Below are 25,063 nucleotides of genomic sequence, written 5' to 3' on the forward strand. Positions count from 1 at the left end.
GTACAGTGCATCAACAAAGGCAGAATGCACATGGCATTAACGCTACACTTTTTAGCTTAATTGTGCTACTTAATTTGCAGCATTTATTACTAAGTTTAATCAACATAAATGAAGAAAATTTAAATTGAAGTAAAGTGAAGCAGTGTTTACTTGTTCAGAATTCTCTGACTAGGAGACTTCAATCATTCTCTAGCTTGTCAGCACATAGGAGTTTTTGCACTTTGTTGTCACAACTGCTGACAAGCGTGTGTAGTAGGTAAACAAATATAGGTGTCTGTTTCTTGATTTTTGAGTTACAGAAGTGTGTTTCTTCATTGGTCGGGAGTAAACTGGCAGGCTTGAAGTAAGGGGGCATACTCTTGCACAGTATGTGACATAATGGTATAACCAAAGTAGAATGCATAGTCTCATAAGTGTGGGAGCTTCAAAGAAAGCAGTGGCAAATTTGTATGAAAAGAGGATCATTTTTTCATATTTGACCATGGTAGAAATTTGATCTATGTGGACCACTTACAGATTCATCCTGGGACTTGAAATAGAATATAAAATTTTAAGTTACAAATTGATAGTGTTTCAAGAAAATAAGAGCCAGGAGACGTGTATTAGTATCTCATTCTGAAACGGTGATGGAGGTAAACAGTTGTAGTTGGAAGTGAATTACGTGAAGACGTAGAGAAGTCCTTTCTGCCATTGAGGATCTCCTCATAAATTAGCTGTTACAGTAAATGCTTAACTGTTCTTTCCACATTATTGAACAACTTTTGATTGCATCTCACTCCATGTTTTTATTTCTGTTTTGCTTTGTTTAGTTTTCATCCTTGAGGAAAAATGTTTGGAAGTTTATTTTAAAATACAAGATTTACTCCTTTTACTTTATTATTCATAGGTACATATTAAAAGATGAATTTTGTTTTTTTTTCTTCCACAACTAGAAAGGAGATGTAAGATTCATGATCTGCACTGATGTAGCTGCTCGAGGAATTGATATACGTGGTGTGCCTTATGGTAAGTGTTTAATTAGGTGTCCAGTTTGTCATCTTTTTTCAAGGTTTCTTAAATTTAGAGGGTAGTAGACCATATCCAGCCACTGTGCAGTACCTCCATTGACTTTTTAAATCATCTTCTGTTGGTGACCCCAACTGTTCCACACTCTCTCCCAACCTGTGTGTGTTTACTGTGGTATGCTTCCCCATTTATTAGGGGGAGGGGGATTACTTATTACCTGCTGACATGCAAATGAGGCAGGTGATGTTACATCAAGTAGTGGGGAGGGTTTAGCTGTACACTGTATTAACACAGCAGATCTGATGTCCTTTTCATTCTTCTTCAACGTATGGGTTATGGATCTGACCTCAAGTCCGACTCTGCTACATACTGCAGACTTTGGTTCCAACTTTTGAGCTCATCCCCCTACCCATGATGGTCTAGTCCATCCCCAGTACCTCAGATATCATTTCCCACCATCTTGCATGGATGGTGGATCCTCTCTCTGAGTGTATTTTTAAGGTTCTTCAGGTGTGTATTAAGTGTGTTTTCTTAGAAAAAAAAAACTGTATTTTTTCTGAATTGCTGTATTATATATTTCTTCCCTCTTAGTTTTTGTTTTTTTTTTCCGTAGTCTAACTCACTAAACTAATTTCTTACATACCGTTGTTGGTATCTTTTTCTTATTTATCCTTTTTCTTACCCAGTTTGAAAGGGTCTTCTTTGCTACCATTCTACACTTGCTGGTAGTCCTTTACAGTAGTTTTTTTATTGTAGTACTTTACAAAACAAAACAAATGTGTGTGTGTGTGTGTGTGTGTTTACATTATATATATATATATATATATATATATATATATATATATATATATATATATATATATATATATATAATGTATATATGGGTTCTGGACGTTTGCTTGAATGAGCAAACATCCGAAACCTAAACGGCCGGGCATACTTGCGCGAAAGTGCTTTTCACCGTAGAAGCACTTTCGAGTAAGTATGCCTGTTGCCGAGGCTGTACTATGGTGCGGGTAAGGGAAAATTCCCTTTCCCCCACTGTAGTGCGGTCTTGGAGGGAGAACATTATAGTAGGGTGGTGTGGGGTGGGCATAACCCCCCACATGGGGGGTGCAGGGGAGCAAAGTCCCCCTTCTAAAAATGTTAGTTTTTTTTTGTAACACGCTTTATGAAATTTCTTATCTATAGTTTCAGTTATTGATGTAATATGACTGAGAAACCTACAGGGTTTAAAACAAATGCAGTTCCTGTGGCACACACTTTTGAATTCAGATGCCCAGAGGGAGTGCATTTATTGTTTAGGAACAGCTCATCTGGCTATGAATTTTACTGTTTGTGCCATGTCTAGTTCTAGGGCTGTTGTAGACAGGAGGAATACTTTGGTCTTCAAAGGGTTATTATCTCCATCATCTTCCACCTTTGGGGCTCAGACCCTCAGGAAATTGTCCAAAGCTCCTTTAGAGAATAGAAGAGTATCTCCGCCTAAGAAGAATTCATCCTCTGAACCTCTATAAAAATATGAAGATCTGATCGAAAGAAAAAATTTTGGATTTTAAGTCTTCGGATCTGATAGTTAATCCAGGTAGTCTGCTCAACCTATGGATCCAAAATCTATGGATCTGACTTCTGTTACTAATGATACACAGAGAACTTGCTTACCTGAGTTAATTGTAATCCCTATTTCTCCTTGGCTCCATTCTCCCCTCCTGCAGACTTCAAGGAATCACTCTAGGCCTGTGTCTACTACCTCGTCTGTCAGGTCCTCCAGTAGTCTTTGTGAAATGTTAGTGGATAGGATGACAGTAAAGTTCCTCAGAGCTCAGACTCAGATGGGGGTTATACCATATCCTTTTCCCATCAGATCCGTGAGCCTTCCTGCCACCTCCCATACAGTTGTATCTCCTTCTCCGACGTATCCTTCGGTTTTGGAGCCCCGGGATCTCAGAGTACCAGTGTCTGAGCCAAAGAGAATTACATCTTCGACCCAGATGGTTTCTCTGACAGTTCTGTTCCTATTCCCTTATATTGGGAAGCATCACGTGTTTGATCCATGGGGCTGGGATCTACTTTGATGGTGTTGAATCCGTCCTTGCCCCTTGGAACCTGACTGCTAGATGGCTTAAATCTGGTTCCCTCATCGAGTCACAGGTCCAGAAAAAATTGTGGTTTGCCTGCTTTGGAAGTCTCTGCCCCGGTGCAGCCAGCCATGGGTTCTTCTGGTCTGTCGACCTTCAAGACTGTGGAGAGGGTGTTCTCTCATTCAAGATGTCCAGTCTCTCGTATGTCCTCAGATACTACACTTTTTCTCCCTGTGGTTCTGAGCTCTGATCCCATCTGACTTACTCCACAGGGCCAAGCTGTACCAACTAGTATCCAGGCAGGTCTCATAGAGAAACTACCCTTTTCTTTGGACACCTCCCCAGAGCATCCCTTTGAGGAGGTTCACTGAAAGAGAATGTGAAAAAGGAGGCACACAGATTCTTCCTTGGAATCTCTCACCAAAGATACTTAGTTTGATGAAAGAGAAGGGCCCCCAGGATCACCACCTGATGAAGTTTCATTTGGAGACATTTTGGAGATCCTTAATTCCCTCCAGTAGAGCTCTTTTGAGTGTGTACCTTTAACTCCTAGTGGGCATGGCTTCAACATTTAAAAATAAATGTATTACCTTACATTTTTAACAAATACCCATTGGCAGAGGTCATATATCAATACAATTGTGTTTGCTATCATGTATGCTTCAAGATAAAATTTTCCGATACTTTGTATGTAACATGGTTTTGGAATTATTAATGCAAATATGAACAGGCAGTATTTGACGCCTAGAAGAGCAGTAGGGTGTAACTGCAGAAACGCCTGGAGACGTCACTCAGCTGTGATGAGTTAAGCAGAAAGATGGTTAGTCTTCAGATAATCCTCCCCTGAGGAGTCATTATTTGTGGAGGCTTGTAGTGCTGTCCCATTTATGTCTTGGGTGACTCCCCAGCTGATGAGCTCATCGACATAGTTTCTCGTGGACCATGGAAGGAACCAGATTCTGTTGAACCAATCCCACATCTCTGGATAAAATTGTAGCACCTCCAAAACATTAGCCTCATTGGAGCAAAGGAGTCCCAGTTGATGCAATACTTGTGACAGCAGCCACCAAGGATGAGGTAGCAGAACAGAGCTCCTCTGTCCACCCCCCTAACAGAGAGTCCAGGGTGTTTGGATAGGTTTGGAAAGCACACTTTTGCTTCAGCGACCTTTGTATTGAGGTCCTTGATTTATTTGGCACACTTTCCGAGACTGCAGATGGATTTAACCAAGGAACTTTCAAAATTGGAGTCCTTGTCTGCAGGGGATTGTAAAAGATCATCCTCACAGCTGGCCATTCTTTTGTCTATTTCCAGTGTGTCTATTAGGTTGATTTTTCATGTAGCAGAAAACACCTCACAGCCTGCCATTTCAAGCATTGCTGTAAGACATGCCTGGATGTGGATATGCGATTTTGCAGAGCCTTTCAAGTCCTGTTTCATCAGTGCTCTGTTGGTGGGGCATCCTTGTTTGGCCCTTCTGTGAAAGAAATGCTTGCCTTCAGTGAACAGGAAGGAAAGACTCATGTCTGCCATAGGGATTCGCTTTTATACCCGTCATTGATCCTTTTCAAGGAATCAAAGGGGAGGCAAGAAAATGTGGTTCTGTAAATCCCAGGGATCTTTCCCAAATTCATGTGGAGACAACACCATCAGAGGCAGCGGAGCGAGTTCAAATGGAAGGTACCATCCTCGTGGTAGAGGAGGCCTGCAGAGTCAGGGTTTCAGAGATTCCTTTCCGGAGAGACCCTTTCTGCACTTCTGAAGGGCTTGCCTGATTGTCGCCTCTGGAGACAGTCAGTGGGATGCTTGTCCTTGCACCCAGATGCTTGGGCTGCTGTAGCAAAAGATTCTTTGGTACTAAGAATAATATCCAGAGATTACTTTATACCATTTTCCCAAACACCCACTTCCAAAAGAAGAAAGCTTCTTGACGTTCCACCCAGCCAGAGAGAGAAGCTGTAGCTCAAGAAATTCAAAAGCTACTGAACAAGAGAGTCATCCAGGAAGGTCCCACCAGACCAGAGAGGATTCAGAACTTACTTATAGCTTTTTTAATGCTAAAAAAAGACAAGGGACCTGAGACCAATTTCGGATCTAAGCAATCTGAAGCATAATGTGAGGAAATCAAAGTTCTGAATGGTCACAGTTTAGTCCGTTTTACACAAGGAAGGTTGGATGTGCTCAGTCCACCATCAGGATATGTATTTACACATCAAAATAAACAGATGCTTCTAAAGGCATTTGTGCTTTTGGCTGGGAGAAGGTCACCATCAGTTCAGAGCCCTGCCCTTTGGACTCACCACAGCCCCCCGGTGTTTTCGAAGTGTATGGCAGTGGTAGCAGTTCACCTAAGACTGCAGGGATTCAGAGTGTTTCCATACTTGGATAACTAGCTCCTCACTGCCCCAGCCAGACATCTCTTAGAATAGTTCAGGGACTACATGCTCCAAGTTTGACCATCACTAAGCATTGCAGTCTATGTTTCCAAATCTAAACTGCTACCAGTGCAGAGCCTGGAGTTCATTGGTGCTCATCTAAACATAGCAAGTCAGATTGCTTCTCTACCTCCTTATTGTGTGCACACAATCAAGTCCCAGGTTCATCATATTCTTTCTCATCCTGGTCTTTTTGCCAGAATTGTCCTTCAGGCTCTGTGTTCCATGGCACATTGTCTATAGTATTAGTCCCATTAGCACAGTACTATATGCGTGTTCTTCAGTGGGCTCTAGCTGTTCAGGGATGTATTTTTCGGCAGCCCCCATCCTTCCCAGTCAAGCTATTCCAGTATACAAAAAACATATTTGCTAGTGGATCCAGTCGGATGACGTTTGCATAAGTCATCCCTTCATTCTGTCTTACCCAGTAGCCACATACACCTCCCAACGGGGTGGAAGTGAGGCATTTCTTGGGATGGATGGTCCAAGCCATGTGGAGTACCCAAGAGACCAGTACAGAGCTTTGGAGTTCATTGGTGCTCATCAAAGCACAGTAAGTCAGATTGCTTCTCTATCTCCTCATCGTATATGCACAATCAAGTTGCAGGTTCATCAGAATTTTTCTCATCCTGGTCCTTCTGCCACACTTGTCCTTCAGGCCCTACGTTCCATGGAGATGTCTATAGTATTAGTCACATTAGCACATTAATATGTGTGTTTTTCACTGATCTCTAGTTGTTTACTGGTGTATTTTTCAAAAACTCCCATCCTTCCTCGTCAAGTTTACACCAGTGTGCACAAAATGTATTTGCTGGTGGATCCAGTCTGATGACATTTACATAGATCACCCCTTAGTTCTGTGACCACGCGCACCTTCCAGCTAGTGTGGGGCATTTGTTGGGGAAGTCAGTCAAAGGCACGTGGTCCCCCCCAAGGGACCAATTCGCATATCAGTGCCCTGGAGATGAGAGCAGTCCTACTAGCATTGCAGGCATTTCAAGATGTTCTACCTCTAGGGACCACTGAGATTCAAACCAACATGTCTGTGGTCTGGTACATCGACAAACAAGGGGGAACTTGATCTTACCCCTTCTGTGGCAAAGCTATTAGTGTATGGCAATGGGCATTCTCCTCTATCCACTTTCGAAAAGCAATGCACATTCCAGGGAAATCCATTGTACTAGCGGACAAACTCAGCAGGTCCATTCTGACACTGCATGAGTGGTCTCTCAATCAGTCAATGACGGAGAAAATTTTCCATCGTCTGGGACAACCTTGCTGCAATCATCTTGCTTCTCTCCACAACAAATCCAGCAGGTTCTTAGCCCTGATCTCACCACAGGGGGAGTCACTGAGAGATGCTGTAGTCCACGCTTGGCCCTCTGGTCTCCTTTACTCGTATCCCTCTTTACTCGTATCCCTCAGTACCGATGATTCCAAAATTCATACAGAAAGTCAGTCGGTTGAAGGACTCTGTTATCCTCATTGCCCCCTTTTGGCCTCGCCAGGTCTGGTTCTCCTTCCCTTGGGCTTATCTTCATTATCCTTCTTGAATACTGGAGCCCAGTCCAGCCCTTCTGTCACATCTCTTGGGGATAAAACATCCTAATATCTCAGCCCTCAAACTAACTGCATGGTTTCTCCAGTTCCATTAATAGCTAGACAGCCCAGGCTTTCTTCCCTGGTTCGTGATATATATTTTTTGTCCTTACAGAAAGATTCTACTAAGAGGATTTACAAGAGTTATGTGTGAAACTTGTAATGAGTTGATTGGTCATGTTTCTTGGGGGTGGAGTGATTTTATGTATTTAAACTCTGACAATTGGTACGCTCACATCTGATGAAGTTACATGATGAAAACCTGGTGATAAAGTTAAGCGTTAGTGTTTTATCCTGATTTTGTGTGAACTCTATATTAAACTTGTGTTTGCATCTTGATTATCCCTCTGGTGCTTCATTTTGTTTATTGGTTACTGTTTGGGCACTTTTACCATCTTTCTACTTGGATTTACAAGATTTAATGGAAAAGATTCAAAGTGTGGGCCTTGAAGAATGACATTGATCCTTTTACTGTTGTTGTTTCTTCTGTACTGGAGTTTTTAGCTTCTTTTTAAAGAAGGTGCTAGATTTTTTCCACAGTCAGGGTACAGTTGTCAGCCATATCCAATTTTCACTCGGGAGACTATGCTTCTCGCTTAGCTGCTTACAAGTTGTGTAAGACTTTTTTTAAAGGGCACCTTCTTGCTCAGACCCTCAGTGAAAGATACATCACCTCCTTTTGATTTAACAGTAGTATTTCAAGCCTTAGCTCAACAACCCTTTGAACCTTCAGCAGAAACTGACTTAAAATTCCTGTCTTGGAAAACAGACATTTTTTAGTTATTACATCTGTTAAAAGGATTTCCAAACTCCAAGCTCTTTCCTTAAAAACCCTTTACATTGTTCTTCATAAAGACGGGGAACCTTATGAACTAGTCCTCCTTTCCTACAAATAGTGGCTTTTGAATCAAATGTAAATCAAGCCATTCATTTACCAGTCTGTTTTCCAAAATATTCAAACAAGGGAGATGCATGCTACATTTTTTTAGATGTGCATAGACAACTACATTTCTGTTTACACAGAACAAAAGATTTCAGAAAATCAGACTAGCTATTTGTCTGTTTTTTACCTAATCAGCTTGGTTCTTCAGTTAAGTTACATTGGCCAAATGGATAACTAATTGCATTTCCTGGATATATTCTCAGCAAGGTCTCTCCCTACCAAAAATGGCCTAAGGCCCATTCAACTAGATCCATGGCCACCTCATCTGCCTTCTAGTCTAGTACTTCCATTGATGATATTTTTGCAGCATTCACCTGATCTAATACTCATACCTTTATTATTTATTACAAATTGGACATAATTTCCAGAAGCAGAGCTGTTATTGGTTCAGCATTTCTCCGGAATATCCTTCCATGGGACCACCCAAGGCTTATATAGTTGGAGACTCTGTCATGTATATTGAGGGAAGAATGACAAGGGTAGCATCAAATACTAATGTTAGTGCTAACCATAACTATGCATCTGTTTTTTCCATTTTCATTCTTCCTTAACTCCTCTCCATCCCTTCCATCATCTTCTGGAGTGACCTAATGGACCTTTGGAACCTGTAGTTCTGAGTTTGAGCCCTGGTTTAATTTCTTTTCTCTTCTTATATTATATACTAAGACTTCTAAGGCAGCAAACTCAGTCTGATGTATTGGGGATTGACTGGGGCATTATGGGTAGAGGGAGGAGCTCGAGAGTTGGCTCTTAAGTCTGTAGTATGAGGCGGAGTCAGATCCGAGTTCAAATCTGTAACCCATACATTGAGGAAAGAATGAAATTGGACAACACAGTTGCCCATAGTTTTGGTGAGTACATAACTTTAACACCATTTTAGGGATTTGATATTATGCACAATTTTTTTATGTTCACAATTTATACAGTTACGGTTGCCACATTTGGGATTCCTGTCAGCAGGTGCTTTAATTGGCCTGCCTGACTTCTAGAGCTTTACTTTCCCCCTGGGCTTCTGCTTAGGCCCTCCCACTAGGATTCAAGTACCTCTCTTGGTGTAAGTGGTCCATTGCTTGCTTGCTTCAGATTCTTGTTGTCATGTAGTATTACATAGCCATATATTCCACAGCATTCTCAGTTCATCAGATGACCTACTACCAGAAGTCACTGGATAAGTGACCCATGGGGTATTTTTCTTATTGCTACAGTCTGAATTGGCTAAGGTCCAATTCTGACAGTAGTTCTGATTCAGAAGTTAAGGCCAGCAGTTATTTTGCATGTGGGAAGTTAATATCCAACAAAGGCTTCTGCAGTCTGTGCTTATTTTGTCCCCCCAGAGTACATGAATTTCTGTCTGCATTGTGCATATTTGCCTCCAAAGAAGGTGTCATTTTATGTAAGAGTTTGCAACTAAAAATTGGACAATACATGTTTGGTTTCCTGCAGCTAAAGGTATCAGCTAAAGTATGAGAAATTCAGTTGATGTCCCCTTCGACAACTCCATTTTCTTTGGGTCTGGTGACACTGGAGTTTTGCCATCCCTGACGTCTGAGTTGGTCCTGGTTGAGGCTTCTGTCAGAGCTGTCTAGGCCACCATGCTGATTGTCTCGAATGCCCTTCTGGAGCAATATCTTTGCTGTACCTCTTGAGACTAAAGGCCTTTTAGTTTCTGTGACATAAATTATTTCAGAAGGGGAAGATATCTCCAGGATTTTAATATGCATGGAGATTTACAGAGACCAGATTGAGGACTCATTCCCTTGCCCATGACAAGAGGCCTCTGAGGTGGTTATGAGTCACAAGACACCAAATTACTGAAGGGCCTAGAGGTGTTCCAGAGATTTTGGTTAGGGAGTTTTTTTAGCGGACAGTATCAGGCAGTGCTTTTGATGCCTCACAAATGGTTTCTCTGTCCATTAGTTGCACAGATTTCCTAACGTTGGTGGAGACTTTGTTGTGACCCACTAGCATTCCAGATTATTTCTGTGTGCAGCAAGATCTACTGCATTATCCTCTCTCACAGGGAGAAAATCATTAGGACATTCTCAAGCAAAAATTATCCCCTGAGGATTTTTATAGCATTCCCATTTCCTCAATTCCATAGTTAATTTTGGAAAACAACCATTTTGAGTTGAAGATAATTCAATTTCTTGGCAGTTGTGGTTCCCTCTGCATTGCGCTCAACTTGTGTAGAAGCTGTTGCTCTTCAAAATTATTTTTGCAACCATCAGGCAAGCTTCACCTGGATTTTCACATTTTTTTCACTAACCTCATGGTTGTTCCACTTTCACTAATGGCAAGACACCTTTTCTTCCTAAAGTTGTCCACATTATTTTACTTCCCGTTTGTTGACTGGGGTGACCTGAGGTGTCTTTTATACTGACTAAAGGAGATTTGACCAGGGTACTGGATAACTCTTTTTTACTCTTTCTGATGTATACCTTGGTATATTTTGCCTTTCTGATAAGTACTGTGGTATATTTTACATCCTTCTGAACTGCTACAAAAGCAGGTAGATGAGATCTTTGTTAAAGGCTCATCCTAAGGGTAGAACCCTCAGGAGTGTAACCTTTCCTGATGTGTACTGCAGTGTCAGTAATGGAAAATTAATATTATCACCTTAAGTGGAAATACAACCCAAAGACTTTTGGTCTAGTACCAAAGGTGAGTGTGCTACTTTGTTGAGACACTGACATTGATTTTCATCTCTTGGTCTGCACTACTACCCAGAAGTCCATTCCCAGGGAAAGTGTAAAAGCAAGTGGATATTATTTATGTGGTCTACTGCTAAAGGTTTGGATCCATTTACCACTCTAGTACCCAACCATTCTAGACCCCCTTTCTGAAGTGTTGCAGTATATAATGTATACCGAGGGGCTAATCTCTGTTTGTTTCTTGCCTCTCGGAGAGTTTGCAATGCCTTTGAGGAACTTTCCTTATCAGACCAACCTTGAAGGGGATCTTGTGCCTCCTTGGGATCTAAACTTTATCATGGAGAAATTAGCACTGCCACAGTATGAGCCATTTGCCAGGGGATAATTGAAATTCATGCCATGGAAGAATGCTTTATAGTGGCAGTGACCTGCAAGGGGGATTTTGAAGTTGTAAGCCCTCTGCATCAAACTTCCCTATTTAATTATCTGTAAGGCTAGAGTATTTATGCACACATTCTTCATTTATGTTAAATATAGCTACTAGAGCAAACATCAACCAGTGTGTAAATCTGTTTTTCTTTCCTTAGTGTTATAACAGTGGAGAGTATTTGGTGCATTCTGCTCATGTGGCCAGACATTTTAGATTTTTTTTGTGTACATTGTGGACAGGACCAAAACTATCAGAAAAGATTCAGTTGTCTGTTTCATTTTCAAAGAAGACATTTTGATTCAAAGATTGCAAGGTATAAAAAGCACAAAAATCCGTGTTGTCCATACCAAATGTTCACTCAGCCAAGACAAGAGTCACTTCTCAAGCCTTTTTCGAAAATGCATTTGTGGGTGATATTTGTGACAGTGATATGGGCTTCACTGAATATTTTAGTAAAATACTGCAAGCTGGATGTGTTCTCCAGATCTCATTTTTCCATCACATCCACAGGCTTTAAAGTTACGTTTTCATAAGGTACTACTCAGGAGGATCAGTGTGGAACTTTGTCTTAACATTTAATGAGGGCGGACATCTTTACTTCAGTTATGAAATTTAATCAGTAACCCATCATACTGAAGTTAATCAGTAAAGCAGTAATATATCTGGTTGAAGATACCTTCGTCAGTATTGTACCCACCACAATCACTCTACTTTACAGGGAAAGATGCCTAGAGGGATTTCTGGTGAGGCATTGTATGAGCTTCATTAAGTCATTGTGGAAGTATTCATTACTTCTGGGACTTCAGTGCTAGATAACCTGCCTTCCAGCCAAACTTCAGGAATTCAGGTTCCTTCCCCCTGTGATGCTTACTGTGCTAAGAGGAGCTTATACCTGTGTTGTGTTATGAACTTTATTGCCCAATTTCTTGCATGCAGGCTCCTCTGTGTCATCCCATGATTAGTGCCTATGTTTCTGTTTAGTACTAGTTTGGACCTGAGGCAAAGATGATCACGGTGACCATGGTAAACTGTCTCAATGACTTCCTTTTAAAATTTCCAAGCACTTATCAACTGACTGCCCCTTTGGAGGGAAAGATTGCTCTTCATGCAAAGAACTGGGAACTCATTACCCAGGACAAATGGGTTTTAAATAGTGTCCCAGGGATACACATTTCACTTCCACACATTGCCAACACCAAGCAGGTGGCCAGATCTACCCCCAAATCAGTGGGCAGAGGCCCAAAAACAGCTACTTTCTCTCTTAAGCATGGGGGCTATTCAGTTGGTACCAGAAGAGGAAAAGGGACAAGGTTTCTACTCGAGACTTTTCCTGGTACCCAGAAAAGACAATTCATGCCGTCCTATCCTGGACCTGTCTACTCTAAACACCTTTTTTGGAGATTCCAAAATTCAAGATGCTGACTCTTCACCAGTTGCTTCCTACACTAGGCAAAGATGCTTGGTTGGCAACACTAGATTTAAAAGAAGCATACCTGCACATCCCAATCAGGGGATCTTGCAGAAGATACCTACGGTTCAAAGCAGGCTACATGCACTGTCAGTTCTCTGCACTGCCTTTTGGCTTATCTACTGCTCCCAGGGTATTCACAAAGTGCCTACCTCCAGTTATTGCATTTTGCATGCAAAGAAATATTCAGATATACCCTTACCTGGACAATTGTCTAATTCAGTCAGAAAGCCAGGACATACTTTGGAATCATCTGGCCTTTGTACAAAGGGTTCTAACTTGTCTGGGGTACGCCATAAACGAAAAGAAATCACAACTTGTACCCTGCCAACAAATTATATTCCTGGTAGCAAGCTTGAATACAACTTCCCAGATGGCTTTCCTCACACCAGAGAAACAAATTCATTTGACAACCTACTTCAAACAACTGGCGTCAAAAACCATGCTGTCTGCAAGACAAATACTGCAAGCCTTGGGGTTCATGGCCTCCTGCATTCTTCTAATTCCATATGCAAGACTGCATATGAGGAAACTACAGTGGTATCTAAAAAGCCTATGGTGTCAACATTCTCAGGATCTAGAAGCAGTGATTCCTTTCATACTTTGCCTACGCCTAGAGTTCCTTTGCTGGGCAGCGGCCTGCCACCATAACAAGGGACTACCTTTCATACCACTCCTGCCACGCAAACCCTAATAAGACACATCAGACTATGCATGGTGGGCTCGCCTGGCATGGAAGTGCATTCAGGGCAAGTTGAACCCAAGTCAAATGCACCTGCATGGCAATCAAAAAGAAATGTTAGCTGTACAGTATGCTCTAACAGCCTTCAAGGACCACATCCTTCCAGGACAACAACACCACTGTTATGTGGTACATAAACAAGCAAGGGGTACACATTCTTACCCCCTCTGCAGACTAGTCATGGCATTGTGGAACACAGCCTTGAGCTACCAAGTGCCCCTACACGCTCAGTTCCTGCCAGGAAAATTAAATACACTGGCAGACGGACTAAGCAGAAACCTTATGGACCCACACGAGTGGAAACTGGAACCAAGGGTTTTCAATATGTTGACAAGCAAATGGGGGAGCCCAGATATAGACCTGTTTGCCTCTTCCCAGAACTACGAATTGGACAAATTTTGCACAATGACTCCCCACAAACAAGCCTGGAAAGTGGATGCTGTGTTCTTCAGTTGGAAAAAACTATCAGTCTATGACTTCCACCCTCTGCCTTTGCTCTCCAAAGTACTACTAAAAATCAAACAGGACAAACCAAGGATGAGTTTGATTGCTCCAGACTGGCCACGTCAACACTGGTACCCCCTCCTGCACAGTGTGTCACGGTTATCCCCATGGCACCTGCCTCAGACTTCTTTCCCTGTTGTCTTGGCAGGAGAACCAGATTCTGCACCCGCAACTTCTAACACTGAACCTAGCAGCCTGGCTAGTTACTAATCTCTCCTTTACCATCCCTCAGTAAACTTGTGATGGATATTATTTTAGAGGCAAGGAGGCCTAGTACTAGAAAATCTTATGTAGAAGATTCTGTGCCTTGAACCAATCTCAAGGGATGAGCACAGCAGCGCCCAATTTACCTCAGGTTTTACAGTACTTAACTGAGATGCTTCACAAGGGCTTGTCTTTTTCCTCTATCAAAATTCACTCCTCAGCCATTTCAACTCATAATACAGAACCTCCCCTCTTCTCTCTCATCCACTTCTCAAGCAGTTCCTCAGAGGGGCCAAAAATTTGAGACCACCCAGGAGAGCTCCAACCCCAGCCTGGGATCTTAACTTTGTTTTGGAGAAACTCACACTACCTCCTTTCGAGCCAGCTGCTACTGCAGACTTAAAATTTGTTTCTTGGAAAACACTTTCCTTTTCACAATCACTTCAGGAAGAAGGGTATCTGAATTATAGGCCCTTATGGCAGTGGAGCCTTTCATCAACTTTCATGCAGACAGGGTGTCCCTCAGAACCAATCCATCCTTCATGCCCAAGGTGGTATCCAGTGTGGCTCTTAATCAGTCCATTCATTTGCCAACCTTCTTTCCCAATCCACAGAACAAAGGGGAACGGATACTGCACTCTTTAGATGTGCACAGACAACTTCGATTCTACTTGGACAGGACTAAACCGCAAAGGAAATCTGAACAACTGCTGGTGGCATTTGCTGCAGGGGCAGAGGGGAAGGCTATTTCAAAGCAAACCATTTCTAAATGGATAGGCCATTGCATTCATTTCTGCTGTAAGCACCATGGAAAACCTATCCCACAGGTAATCAGACCTCACTCCACCAGGGCTGCATCTACCTCTACAGCCTTTCTCAGAAGCGTCCCTACCAGGGACATCCTAGAAGCTGCTACCTGGAATTCTGTACATACTTTCACCAAGCATTATCATTTGCCAATTTTCTCTAAATCCAGAGCTGGCCTTGCCACTGCAGTCTTGCAGGGCCTTATAGCTGGTCCTAATGCTATCTAAATTTCTCCTCCCAACCATAGGTTTGGGAATCTACCCAAATGTAATGACTGCAACAGTGAAACATGAAGAACATAGTGCAGTTGTGTACACTTGCCATAAATTTAGATGTTCAAGTGTATTCACTGTTGCGGTCCTGGTTACCCTCCCTCCAGCCCCCTAACTTCTTTTGGCTATACCTCTACTTTTTTTACTATGCTTAAAAGCTTTTTGGTGTATTTACTTTTTTGTTGGAGGTATATCATTGTATTTTTATATTTAATTGCTTCCCATTAAGGGGGCACCTGACATCTGGGCAAGAAAAACTGATGTAATGGCGTCAGCTGCATGTTTTATACCCCTAATGGCCTGACGTCATGGAAGAAGGGCCAGCAACCGATGCAGGACCCAAGACTTTGTTAATCAGGCTGACTGAGGGCTACCTGCAAGCAGATAACCCAAATGTAATGACTGCAACAGTGAATACACTCGAACATCTACATTTATGGTAAGTGTACACAACTGATTTTCATCGCGTTTCACTGTTGCAGTCATTACAATTGGGTTATCCTGCTGGCAGGCTACCCACAGTCGGCCCAAGTTCCAAAGTCTAGATCCGGTGTTGGTTGCTGTTGCCTCCTCCCTGACGTCAGTGCGCCAGGGGTATAAAAGATGCAGCAGACGCCATTTTCTTCAGTCTTTCTTGCCACGCGGTGCCCGAAGCAAAAGCAGTTCGCAAGTGCCGGTCGGCCGACTCCTGAGATTTTCAAATTCGAAATTCAGATCCAAGGTCTTCATTAAAGCTAAGTACCCCGTTGGGGAAACTTTTTTCTTGCTCTAGACCGATGTCAGAAAAAGTTAATAATTGTATTTCTTGTGGGAAGCAAATACCTCATAAGGATTTTCATTCTTACTGTATTCCTTGCCTAGGCCCTGACCACAACGTTGCTAGTTGTCGGTTTTGTGATGGATTTAACCAGCGCACTATTAAGCGTCTGTACGATTTTGCATTTCATTACTTTGGCAGAAGATTCAATTATATAATGCCGTCGGAACAGTTGACTACCGGAGTTTATAAAAAGCGCAAAGAAAAGGACAGGCATCAGAGGTCCAAAATCGACGACGAGGCTTCTGCTAGGCCTGTCGCCGGTTCTCAGTGGGGCACTTTCGCAGCCCCTGACGCCCGCTACCTCAGAGCCACAGGCCGCTTCCGACTCCCACGTGGAGCTGACAAGGCTGCTGTAAACTCAAGGTATTGGACACTCGGAAACTATTCCCTCAGATGGGTCTGGAGCCGCTGAGCAGGCATCGGCTTCTGTGTGTGTTTTCAGGCCTACACGGTTATATGTAAAACCAACTTCAGCTTCAAAGGCAAAGACTAAAGCAGCTCTAAAGACAGAGACAAGTACAGCATTCTCCTGGACAGGCCTCCATGCCTAAAAAACAGATGCTTAAAATGTCCGAAGACCTAATTACTTTGATCAGGGGTTCCCATCTCCTCCTGATAAGAGGCCTAGGCAATAGTTAGAATATGAATATTCAGATCAGGTTTCCATTTCCTCTCATTCCTCTTCTGAACAGCAATATACTCTTCCTCCCTATGAGGATTCTGATGCTGAAGAATCTATCCCTTCAGCCTCGACTCCTGAGGATTATTCTTTTGGGGAGACCCTGCATACTATGAGGGAGCATTTCCACTGGGAGAGCCAAGATTACTCAGAATCCAAGAAAAGGCTCAGAGACTTCCTTTTATTACCTCAGCACAGGCTCCTTGCTATTCCTTCTGTTTTAGACATTGTAGATGTATTTTCAGAGTCCGGTCTGTCTCCTGACTCTTTACCACCAGCTTCTGTTAAGCCAGACAGATACTACAGGGTTCCTGATTCACATAAATTTCTTTATAAAAACCCTGCTGCTGACCCAGAAACTATCTCTCAGGGTCCGAAAGGGGTCAAGGCTTCCACTGCAAAAAACCCTATCCCCTCTGATAGGGATTCAAGGGCCTTGGACAGATTGGGGAAAAAGATTTATACTTCTGCTACCTTGGCTGTAAGAGCTTTAAATTGTCCATTTCATATGCTTAAATATCAGCAATATCTTATGTCACTGCTTAAACAGAAAATGTTGACAAATTCAGAATGTGCAGAAAACAAAGAAATGCAGGATTTATTGCATGCAGCTGAACAAGTGGGAAAGCTTACTTTGCAGTGTGGTTTTGATTCTCTGGAGGCCTCTTGCAGGGCCGCTGTTACAGGTTCTGTCATTAGGAGGCATGCTTGGTTAAAAGAACAGAATCTGCCCGATCATGTTAAAGCAAAACTATTAGATGCTCCATTACTGCATGATGCCTTGTTTGGTGTTAAAGCAGAAGAAGTGTTGAAGAAAATGGAGGACAAAGCTAAATCTATGCAAACAGTCAGGGATTTCTTACAGGTACAGCCTCCCAGATTTAGCAGGAACTGGCCTGCAAAGAATTGGTCCTTTCCAGTGTCAAACAGGCCACAAAGAGGCAGATACAGACGCCCCAGAGGCAGATCACAGTCCCAAGGCTCATACAGGCCTAAACAATGGGTGCTTCTACCTCCAAAAGCGGAAGAGGAAAAATCACAGCCATACAGGAAACAGTCTCAATGACTTTCCCCTGCCAGCACCAAACACTTATCTTCTGGCAGCTCCTTTGGGGGGAAAACTAGCACTTTTTTCACAAAATTGGCACATGATCACTCAGGACAAATGGGTCTTATATATCATATCACAAGGCTAAACGTTTCACTTTCACACCCTGCCAAGGCCAAACGGTATGCCAGACCTGCCACGCAATCAATGGGCAGAGGCACAAAAACAAGTTTCATCCCTCATGGACATGAGACTCATTCAGCAAGTACCACAGCAAGAGCAGGGACTAGGATTTTACTCAAGGCTATTCTTAGTGCCCAGAAAGGACAAAGCCTGGAGACCAATACTGGACCTGTCTATCCTAAACATATTCCTGGATATTCCAAAATTCATAATGTTGACTCTGCAGCAGCTTCTGCCCATGCTGGGCAAGAAGGCTTGGCTTGTGACTTTAGACCTAAAAGAGGCATACCTGCATGTCCCAATCAGACAGTCATGCAGAAGATACCTCAGATTTATAGCTGGCTCAATGCACTACCAATTCTCTGCACTGCCCTTTGGCTTATCTACTGCACTCAGGGTCTTCACAAAATGCCTGGCACCAGTAATTGCATTTTGCAGACAGGAATACAAATATATCCTTACTTGGACGACTGCCTTTATTCAAGCAGAGAACAAGGACATTCTACTACAGCATCTGGCGTTGGTAAAAAGATTACTAACACGTCTAGGGCACACAGTAAACAAAAAGAAATCAAAACTCGTACCCTCTCAAGAGATAATATTCCTGGGTGCAAGCTTAAATACAACTGCCCAGATGGCTTATCTCATGCTAGACAAACACAGACAACTGACTACTTATTTCAAAACATTGGCAACAAAGACCCAGTTATCTGCAAGAAAAATTCTGCAGGCTTTGGGCTTCATGGCATCCTGCATTCTGCAAATTCCATATGCAAGACTGTATATGAGGAAAGTTCAGTGGTATCTAAAAAGTGTTTGGACTCAACATTGCCACAGCCTGGAAACAGTAATTACCCTCATTCCCTGCCTGCAACAGGAGTTTCGATGGTGGGCAAAAGCCTGTCACCACAACACGGGACAGCCATTCACCTTACCCACAGCCAGGCAGACATTGACAACAGATGCATCAGATTATGCCTGGGGGGGGCCATATGGCAGGACGATGTATTCAGGGCACATGGTACACAAGTCAAATGCAGCTACATATCAATCAAAAAGAGATGCTAGCTGTTCAGAATGCCCTGACAGCCTTCAAGGATCTACTTAATCCAGGATAACTACTGATAAAGACGGACAATACTACAGTCATGTGGTACATAAACAAGCAGGGGGGGGCACACATTCCTACCCCCTCTGCAGACAAGCCATGAACTTGTGGGAAACAGCATTGACTTACCAAGTACATCTGCAAGCACAATTCTTGCCAGGAAGGATAAATACTCTGGCAGACGAACTAAGCAGAAACCTAATGGAGCCCCATGAGTGGAAATTGGATCCACAAGTCTTCAGCATGATAACAAGGAACTGGGGATGCTCGGACATAGACCTTTTTTCCTCCCCTTACAACTGCCAACTACGGAGATTCTGCACAAGGACTTATCACAAGCAAGCATGGAAAGTGGATGCTCTATCTTTCAGCTAGAAAAACCTAACAGTATATGCCTTTCCTCCTCTGCCTCTCCTCCCCAAGGTACTCCTCAAGGTCAGACAAGAGAAGCCAAAAATGATACTGATTGCCCCAGGCTGGCCCCACTAGCACTGCTACCCAGTCCTAAAGAGCTTGTCTCAATGCCCAGCTTGGACATTACCTCATATTCCTCACTTATTGACCCAACAAGACAGTCAGATACTGCACAGCCAACTCAGGACCTTAAACCTGGCTGCTTGGCGGATAATGTAGCCATTCAAGACACACCTCTCTCTATAGCAGTGATGGATGTTATTTTGGAGGCCAGGAGGCCTAGCACCAGAAAATATTATGCAGAAAAATGGAAGAGATTCTGTGCTTGGAACCAGGCACAAGGTATTCATATGATTGTTCCAAATATTCCTCAGATTTTGCAATACTTATCTGAGATGCTGGATAAAGGTCTTTCCTTTTCATCAATTAAAATTCATGCCTCTGCCATTTCAGCTCATTACAATACAGAACCACCTATTTTTTCTCATCCATTACTAAGGCAGTACCGCAGAGGGGCCAAAAACATAAGACCTCCAAGGAGAGCACCAATACCTACATGGGACCTCAAACATGTCTTGGAAAAACTCACACTGCATCCGTTTGAGCCAGGCTCTGCAGCTGATATAAAATTCTTATCCTGGAAAACAGCTCTGCTCCTAGCAATAACCTCCGCTAGACGAGTCTCAGAGTTACAGGCACTCATGGCTGTGGAACCTTTTATCATTTTCCATCCTGACAGGGTTTCTATGAGGACAAACCCTACATTTATGCCTTAGGTAGTGTCCAGTGTGGCCCTTAACCAAACAATTCATTTGCTTACCTTTTACCCAAACCCACAGAATAAGGGTGAGAGAATTCTGCATTCTTTGGACATTCACAGGCAGCTACGCTTCTACCTGGACAGAACCAAAGCTTTCAGAAAGACTGAACAACTTCTAGTGGCATATGCTGCAGGATCACAAGGAAAGCCTATTTCAAAGTGGACAGGCCACTGCATTCGTTTCTGCTATTCACAGCATGGCAAATCAGTGCCTAAGGGCATTAGGCCACATTCAACCAGAGCAGCAGCCACTTCAGCAGCCTTCCTCAAAGGAGTACCAACCAAAGGCATCTTAGAGGCTGCAACTTGGAGTTCAGTGCATACTTTTACAAAGCACTATCACTTAGCTCTCTACTCTAAATCCAGGGCAGGCTTTGCCACTGCAGTTCTGCAGGGCCTGATAGCCTCTCCTAATCCTATTTAGCACCAGCCTCCCAACCATACCTCCCAACTGTCCCGAATTACTCGGTTTTTACCGAGTTTTGGGGTCCCAGTAATGGGGTGCCACGATTCCAGAGTGGCACCCCTTCATTTCCGATTTTTTTAAATTCGTTTTTTCACTTTATTTTTATTTTTCGTGCTTTGAGCTGACGTCATCGCGTGCACAATGACGTCAGCTCGTCAGGGCTACCAGCCTATCGGAATCGAGATTGTGATGTATTTGCAGGTAGTTTGCGAGCGGGAAGGATTTTATTTATGTTGAAACGCTTTACGAGCATTTATGGTGAAACGGCATGGATTTAGTAGTCAAACGGCATGGAATGGATTTATTTTTTTTAGTTAGAAGGCTGGACGAACTGTCTGCAAGGAGTGGTAAGGAGTTATCGCTCGAGTTAATTTAGGAAAGGTTTTGTGACACTGATTGCGTTTTCTTTCTGTTCACTTTGTAGTTAATTGCCTGGGGGAGAAGCCTATCTGTAGACTGTATCTCTACTCATTGCTGTTTGCTGCCTTATTTATTAAATGAGATTTATTTGATGCCTAGTGTTCAGCTCAATCACCATGGCTTTTGATTTCCTGTAGAATGCAGCTGAAATTGTTTAGATATTATTAGCTGCGTAGGAGGATTCAAGTGTGTGTGTCTGATTCTGTATGTGAACAGTGCTTTGCTATATAATTTATCAAATTCATAGCTTTTCTTAAGAGAAGTGACTAAAATATCAGCAGTATCAATTAACTTCTCAAAGTGAAATGGTTTAAAAAGAATATTGTAATTTCATTATATTTTATTCGTATCAGCAGCTTTGATTAACTTGTGTTTTTAAGGTTTTAACAATGTCAACACAGCTCTTTTTTGTTGCATTGAAACACAGTACTTTTAAAGTAACTTCAGACAAAATATTGGAAGCTACCCCTTCTAGGTTTAAAATCAACAGTTCTGTTAATTCTAAGCTTTTCCTGCTAGCATTTGGACTTGCATTTTTGTATTAATACTTCAGAGGCATTTTCTGACTTTATATAAATCAGCTCTTTTCCTTTCAAAACCAACAGCAAATGTTATTTTCATATTTTATCATACTCCTTAACAGCAAACATTTTTTCAAGAAACATTTTTTCCAGTCTTAAAAACTGACCTTTTCTACCACATATTTTCCAAAATGAATTATAAAGCAGGATCATTTTTATCTTGTGTGTATCTTAATATATTAAACAGAGTTTGGATTTTAATTGAGAATTATTCTGGTTTCTATTCTCAATTTCTGGCATAGTGAATGTAGTATTGTTTGTTTATTCATTTATTGCTTTTATTGACTGAAAAAGGGAAAACTCCTTTGTAGCTATGGTAAGAAGTGAGAAATTAATTCACTAAATGATAGCCATTAAGTTTTAATCTTCCTACTTTTCAGGAAGCTGCTGATTTGGTATAGTGGTATGTTCTGACCCTAGTGCATAGGGTATTGTCCTGGCTTCAAAACTTGCCAGTGAAATGCATGGTGGTAACACAACATTTTATTCTAGCAACTTTACAAAATTATACAAGCAATGTTTAAAATGTGTCCCTGGGTTTTTGATCTTTTGCCCCCCCCCCAAAAAAAAATGAAATTGAAAATAAGTGTGAAACGCTGTGCAAGATGCCTATGGCTTACACTACTGTCATTTTATTTATAGTGTGGGTATGGAAGTAGACTTTTATGATGGAAATGTTCGAATTGGGCAGTTTTTTCATTATTGGTTCATGCGTTTTGTTTCATTGCCTACAGTATAGCCTACTGGAAAAATGTCCAAACAATAAATTTAAAATGCGCTCTAACAAGTGTGTTGTATAATACAACTTGTATTATACAAGGAATATAATTTAATAGTCTGGAAGGTGTATCCAAGAAAAGAACACATGTATGTTTCTTGTTTTGTGTGCAAAGGGACAATGATTTGAAAACAGCCCAAAGGTAATCTTTATCCACCACTGACCAGATGCATTTTCTTTGGATGTGGTGTGAGTTTCAATGCTGAGTTTCAAGGGCAGAGAAGTTTTAATGCCAAGCCTGTTTTCATTGTGAGACATTTTTGCTTTGTTTACCAGATGTCTATTAGTATTTCTGCATTGTTTGCGTTTGAAAACTGGTACCCCACAATTCCATTGGAGTGGGTGGGGCTATGCAGTTATGTATGCAAATTAGATATTAATCAGTGTACAGATTTGTACCTATTTTTCATGGGCCTTGCCCAGATTTTTGATGTTTGCTGGTTGAGAGGTATGCTCCCAACCTTGTCTTTGGGATTCAACCCAATTGTAATGACTGCAACAGTGAAACACGATGAACATAGTACAGTTGTGTACCTACCATAAATGTAGATGTTCGAGTGTATTCACTGTTGCAGTCCAGGTTACCCTCCCACCACCCCCCCTTTTCCTTGCTGGGACTTATCTGTACTTCTCTATTCTATACAACCTATGTGGTGTATTTGCTTGTAGAGGAAGGAAAAGTTGTTTTTTGTGTATGCATGCTTATTGGCATAATTTAGCGTACCATTTTAGGGGCACCTGACATCTGGGGCAAGAAAAACTGAAGAAAATGGCGTCGGCTGCATCTTTTATACCCCTGGCGCACTGACGTCAGGGAGGAGGCGATAGCAACCGACGCCGAACCTAGACTTTGGAACTCGGGCCGACTGCGGGTAGCCTGCCAGCAGGATTACCCAAGAGTAATGACTGCAACAGTGAATACACTCTAACATCTACATTTATGGTAGGTACACAACTGTACTTTGTCTCATATGCACTTTCGCTTTCACATCCAAATGCACACATCTCACAGGCAGAAAGAAACATAAGTACATACGTTCATACATAACACACACACTTCTGTTTTTGTAATAATCTTGTTTCTTTTAATTTTACACTAAGCTCTGCTTAAGGAGTGTAAAATCATGGCAGCCATTAGCTTTCTTTGTCTCATCTCCACGGCAGCTTAATATTTTCAATGGCATTACCTGTACATTGATACCCTGCTGGAGAACGTTCATTCTGCAGTCAGAGTGGCATTGTACAAATAGTCCATTCTCTAGAGAAAATTAAAACATCTCAATAATAGTTGGATTCAGCAGTAGTGGATCTCCTTTGATGGCAGGGACCTACAGCACCTATTGAGAATACTTGATGGATTTCTGGGTGTCACAAACAAGAGCCATCCTAGCTAACCAAATGCTGGCAGGACACCCAGGATTTTGATCTAGGCTACAAGCTCCTGAAGAAGAAGCTGGTGACCTCATCTGAAGAGGTCTGGATTTCTGGTATATCTGTCTCAAGACTTCTGAGAAGGATGAGGAGTCTTCAAAGTCAAGAAGCATCTTAAGGAAGTCTGTTCATCTCTTGCTTCATCTGGTGAACTGGTCAAAACCTGTGCTACCATCTCCACTTGAGGATCCAATATCTGAGTAGTAGTTCAGTCATTTGGGATGTTAGTCATCAGTGTTACAGTACTGATTCGTGGGACATCCTGCTATGCGTTAGCCAGTGGCTGGCCTGAATACCAGTCACTCCTCAAGTCAACAGATGTCTTTGGCTGTCTATCAGAGGTATAAGAGATGCAACAGTTGATAGCATCTTCATATCTGATGTCTGTTCCTTCTGTTCCCTCAACAGATGGATCTCTGATCTGACTTCGTCCACTTTTAGATTTCAGGATCCTTAGCTGAGGCTCCTCTTCATACCCGTAATCCCCGTCTGTACCCCAAAATTACTTTAGAATCTCGTTTGCTGCTCATAGTGAACAAACATGGTCTGCTTGATTCAGGCCTCCATTTCATTTTCTTGCTGTTGTTATGGTATTTGGCTACTAGAATTTTGATTGCAGAAAGAAGCTGGTATTGAAGAGACTTCTTCCTTCCTTCTGCGTGAAAATTGTCAAAATCTGTTTCTTCACTTTTTGGAGCCTCCTCATCTGGTAAAAAATTCTCTGACAAATATAGACGGGAGAAGAGTGACAAGCCCAGGAACAAGGGCAGGGAGACAAGGAAGTAAACTGCTAACTGCTGTCCTTCATCTCTGTAGTCTTCGGCTGCATGTTCAAAAAAGCACAGATCAGCTGATCCTCCTCCTCCTAATCCAAATACCAGTATGATCCAGAAAGCCAAGGTTTTCACCAGGACCAATCTGTCCCAGGCTGCTTTCCCCTTTTTTCAAGAGAGACCAGTACAGCGATTAAGACCCCTGTCTGTCCTCCTCCCTAATGTCTGTCAGGTCTGCCAGAAGCCTGATAAAACCTTATGTGGTTAGAATGATGAGGTAGTTCCTCAGGACTCATATTTGGTTAGGAGTTCTTCCTATTGTTTGCGCACTGTCTTCGGGGCCTCTGGATGCAAAGATTTCTTCAGGAGTTGTCTGCATCGAATCTGAAGATGTGATCACC

General features: G+C 42.3%; 1 protein-coding gene across 1 annotated transcript in view; it reads left to right on the forward strand.

The window, feature by feature from the left end:
- Positions 1-25,063, forward strand: part of DDX1 (DEAD-box helicase 1) — a 1,380,291-nt gene that overhangs the window by 997,431 nt on the left and 357,797 nt on the right. The window contains exon 21 of the mRNA XM_044064805.1: positions 933-1,005. Within this exon, the coding sequence (XP_043920740.1) occupies positions 933-1,005 (73 nt within the window). The remainder of the gene's footprint in view (positions 1-932; positions 1,006-25,063) is intronic.

Source organism: Protopterus annectens, chromosome 1.part0 (genome assembly GCF_019279795.1).
Source record: "Protopterus annectens isolate FY-2018-M chromosome 1.part0, PAN1.0, whole genome shotgun sequence".
Classification (NCBI taxonomy): domain Eukaryota; kingdom Metazoa; phylum Chordata; order Ceratodontiformes; family Protopteridae; genus Protopterus; species Protopterus annectens.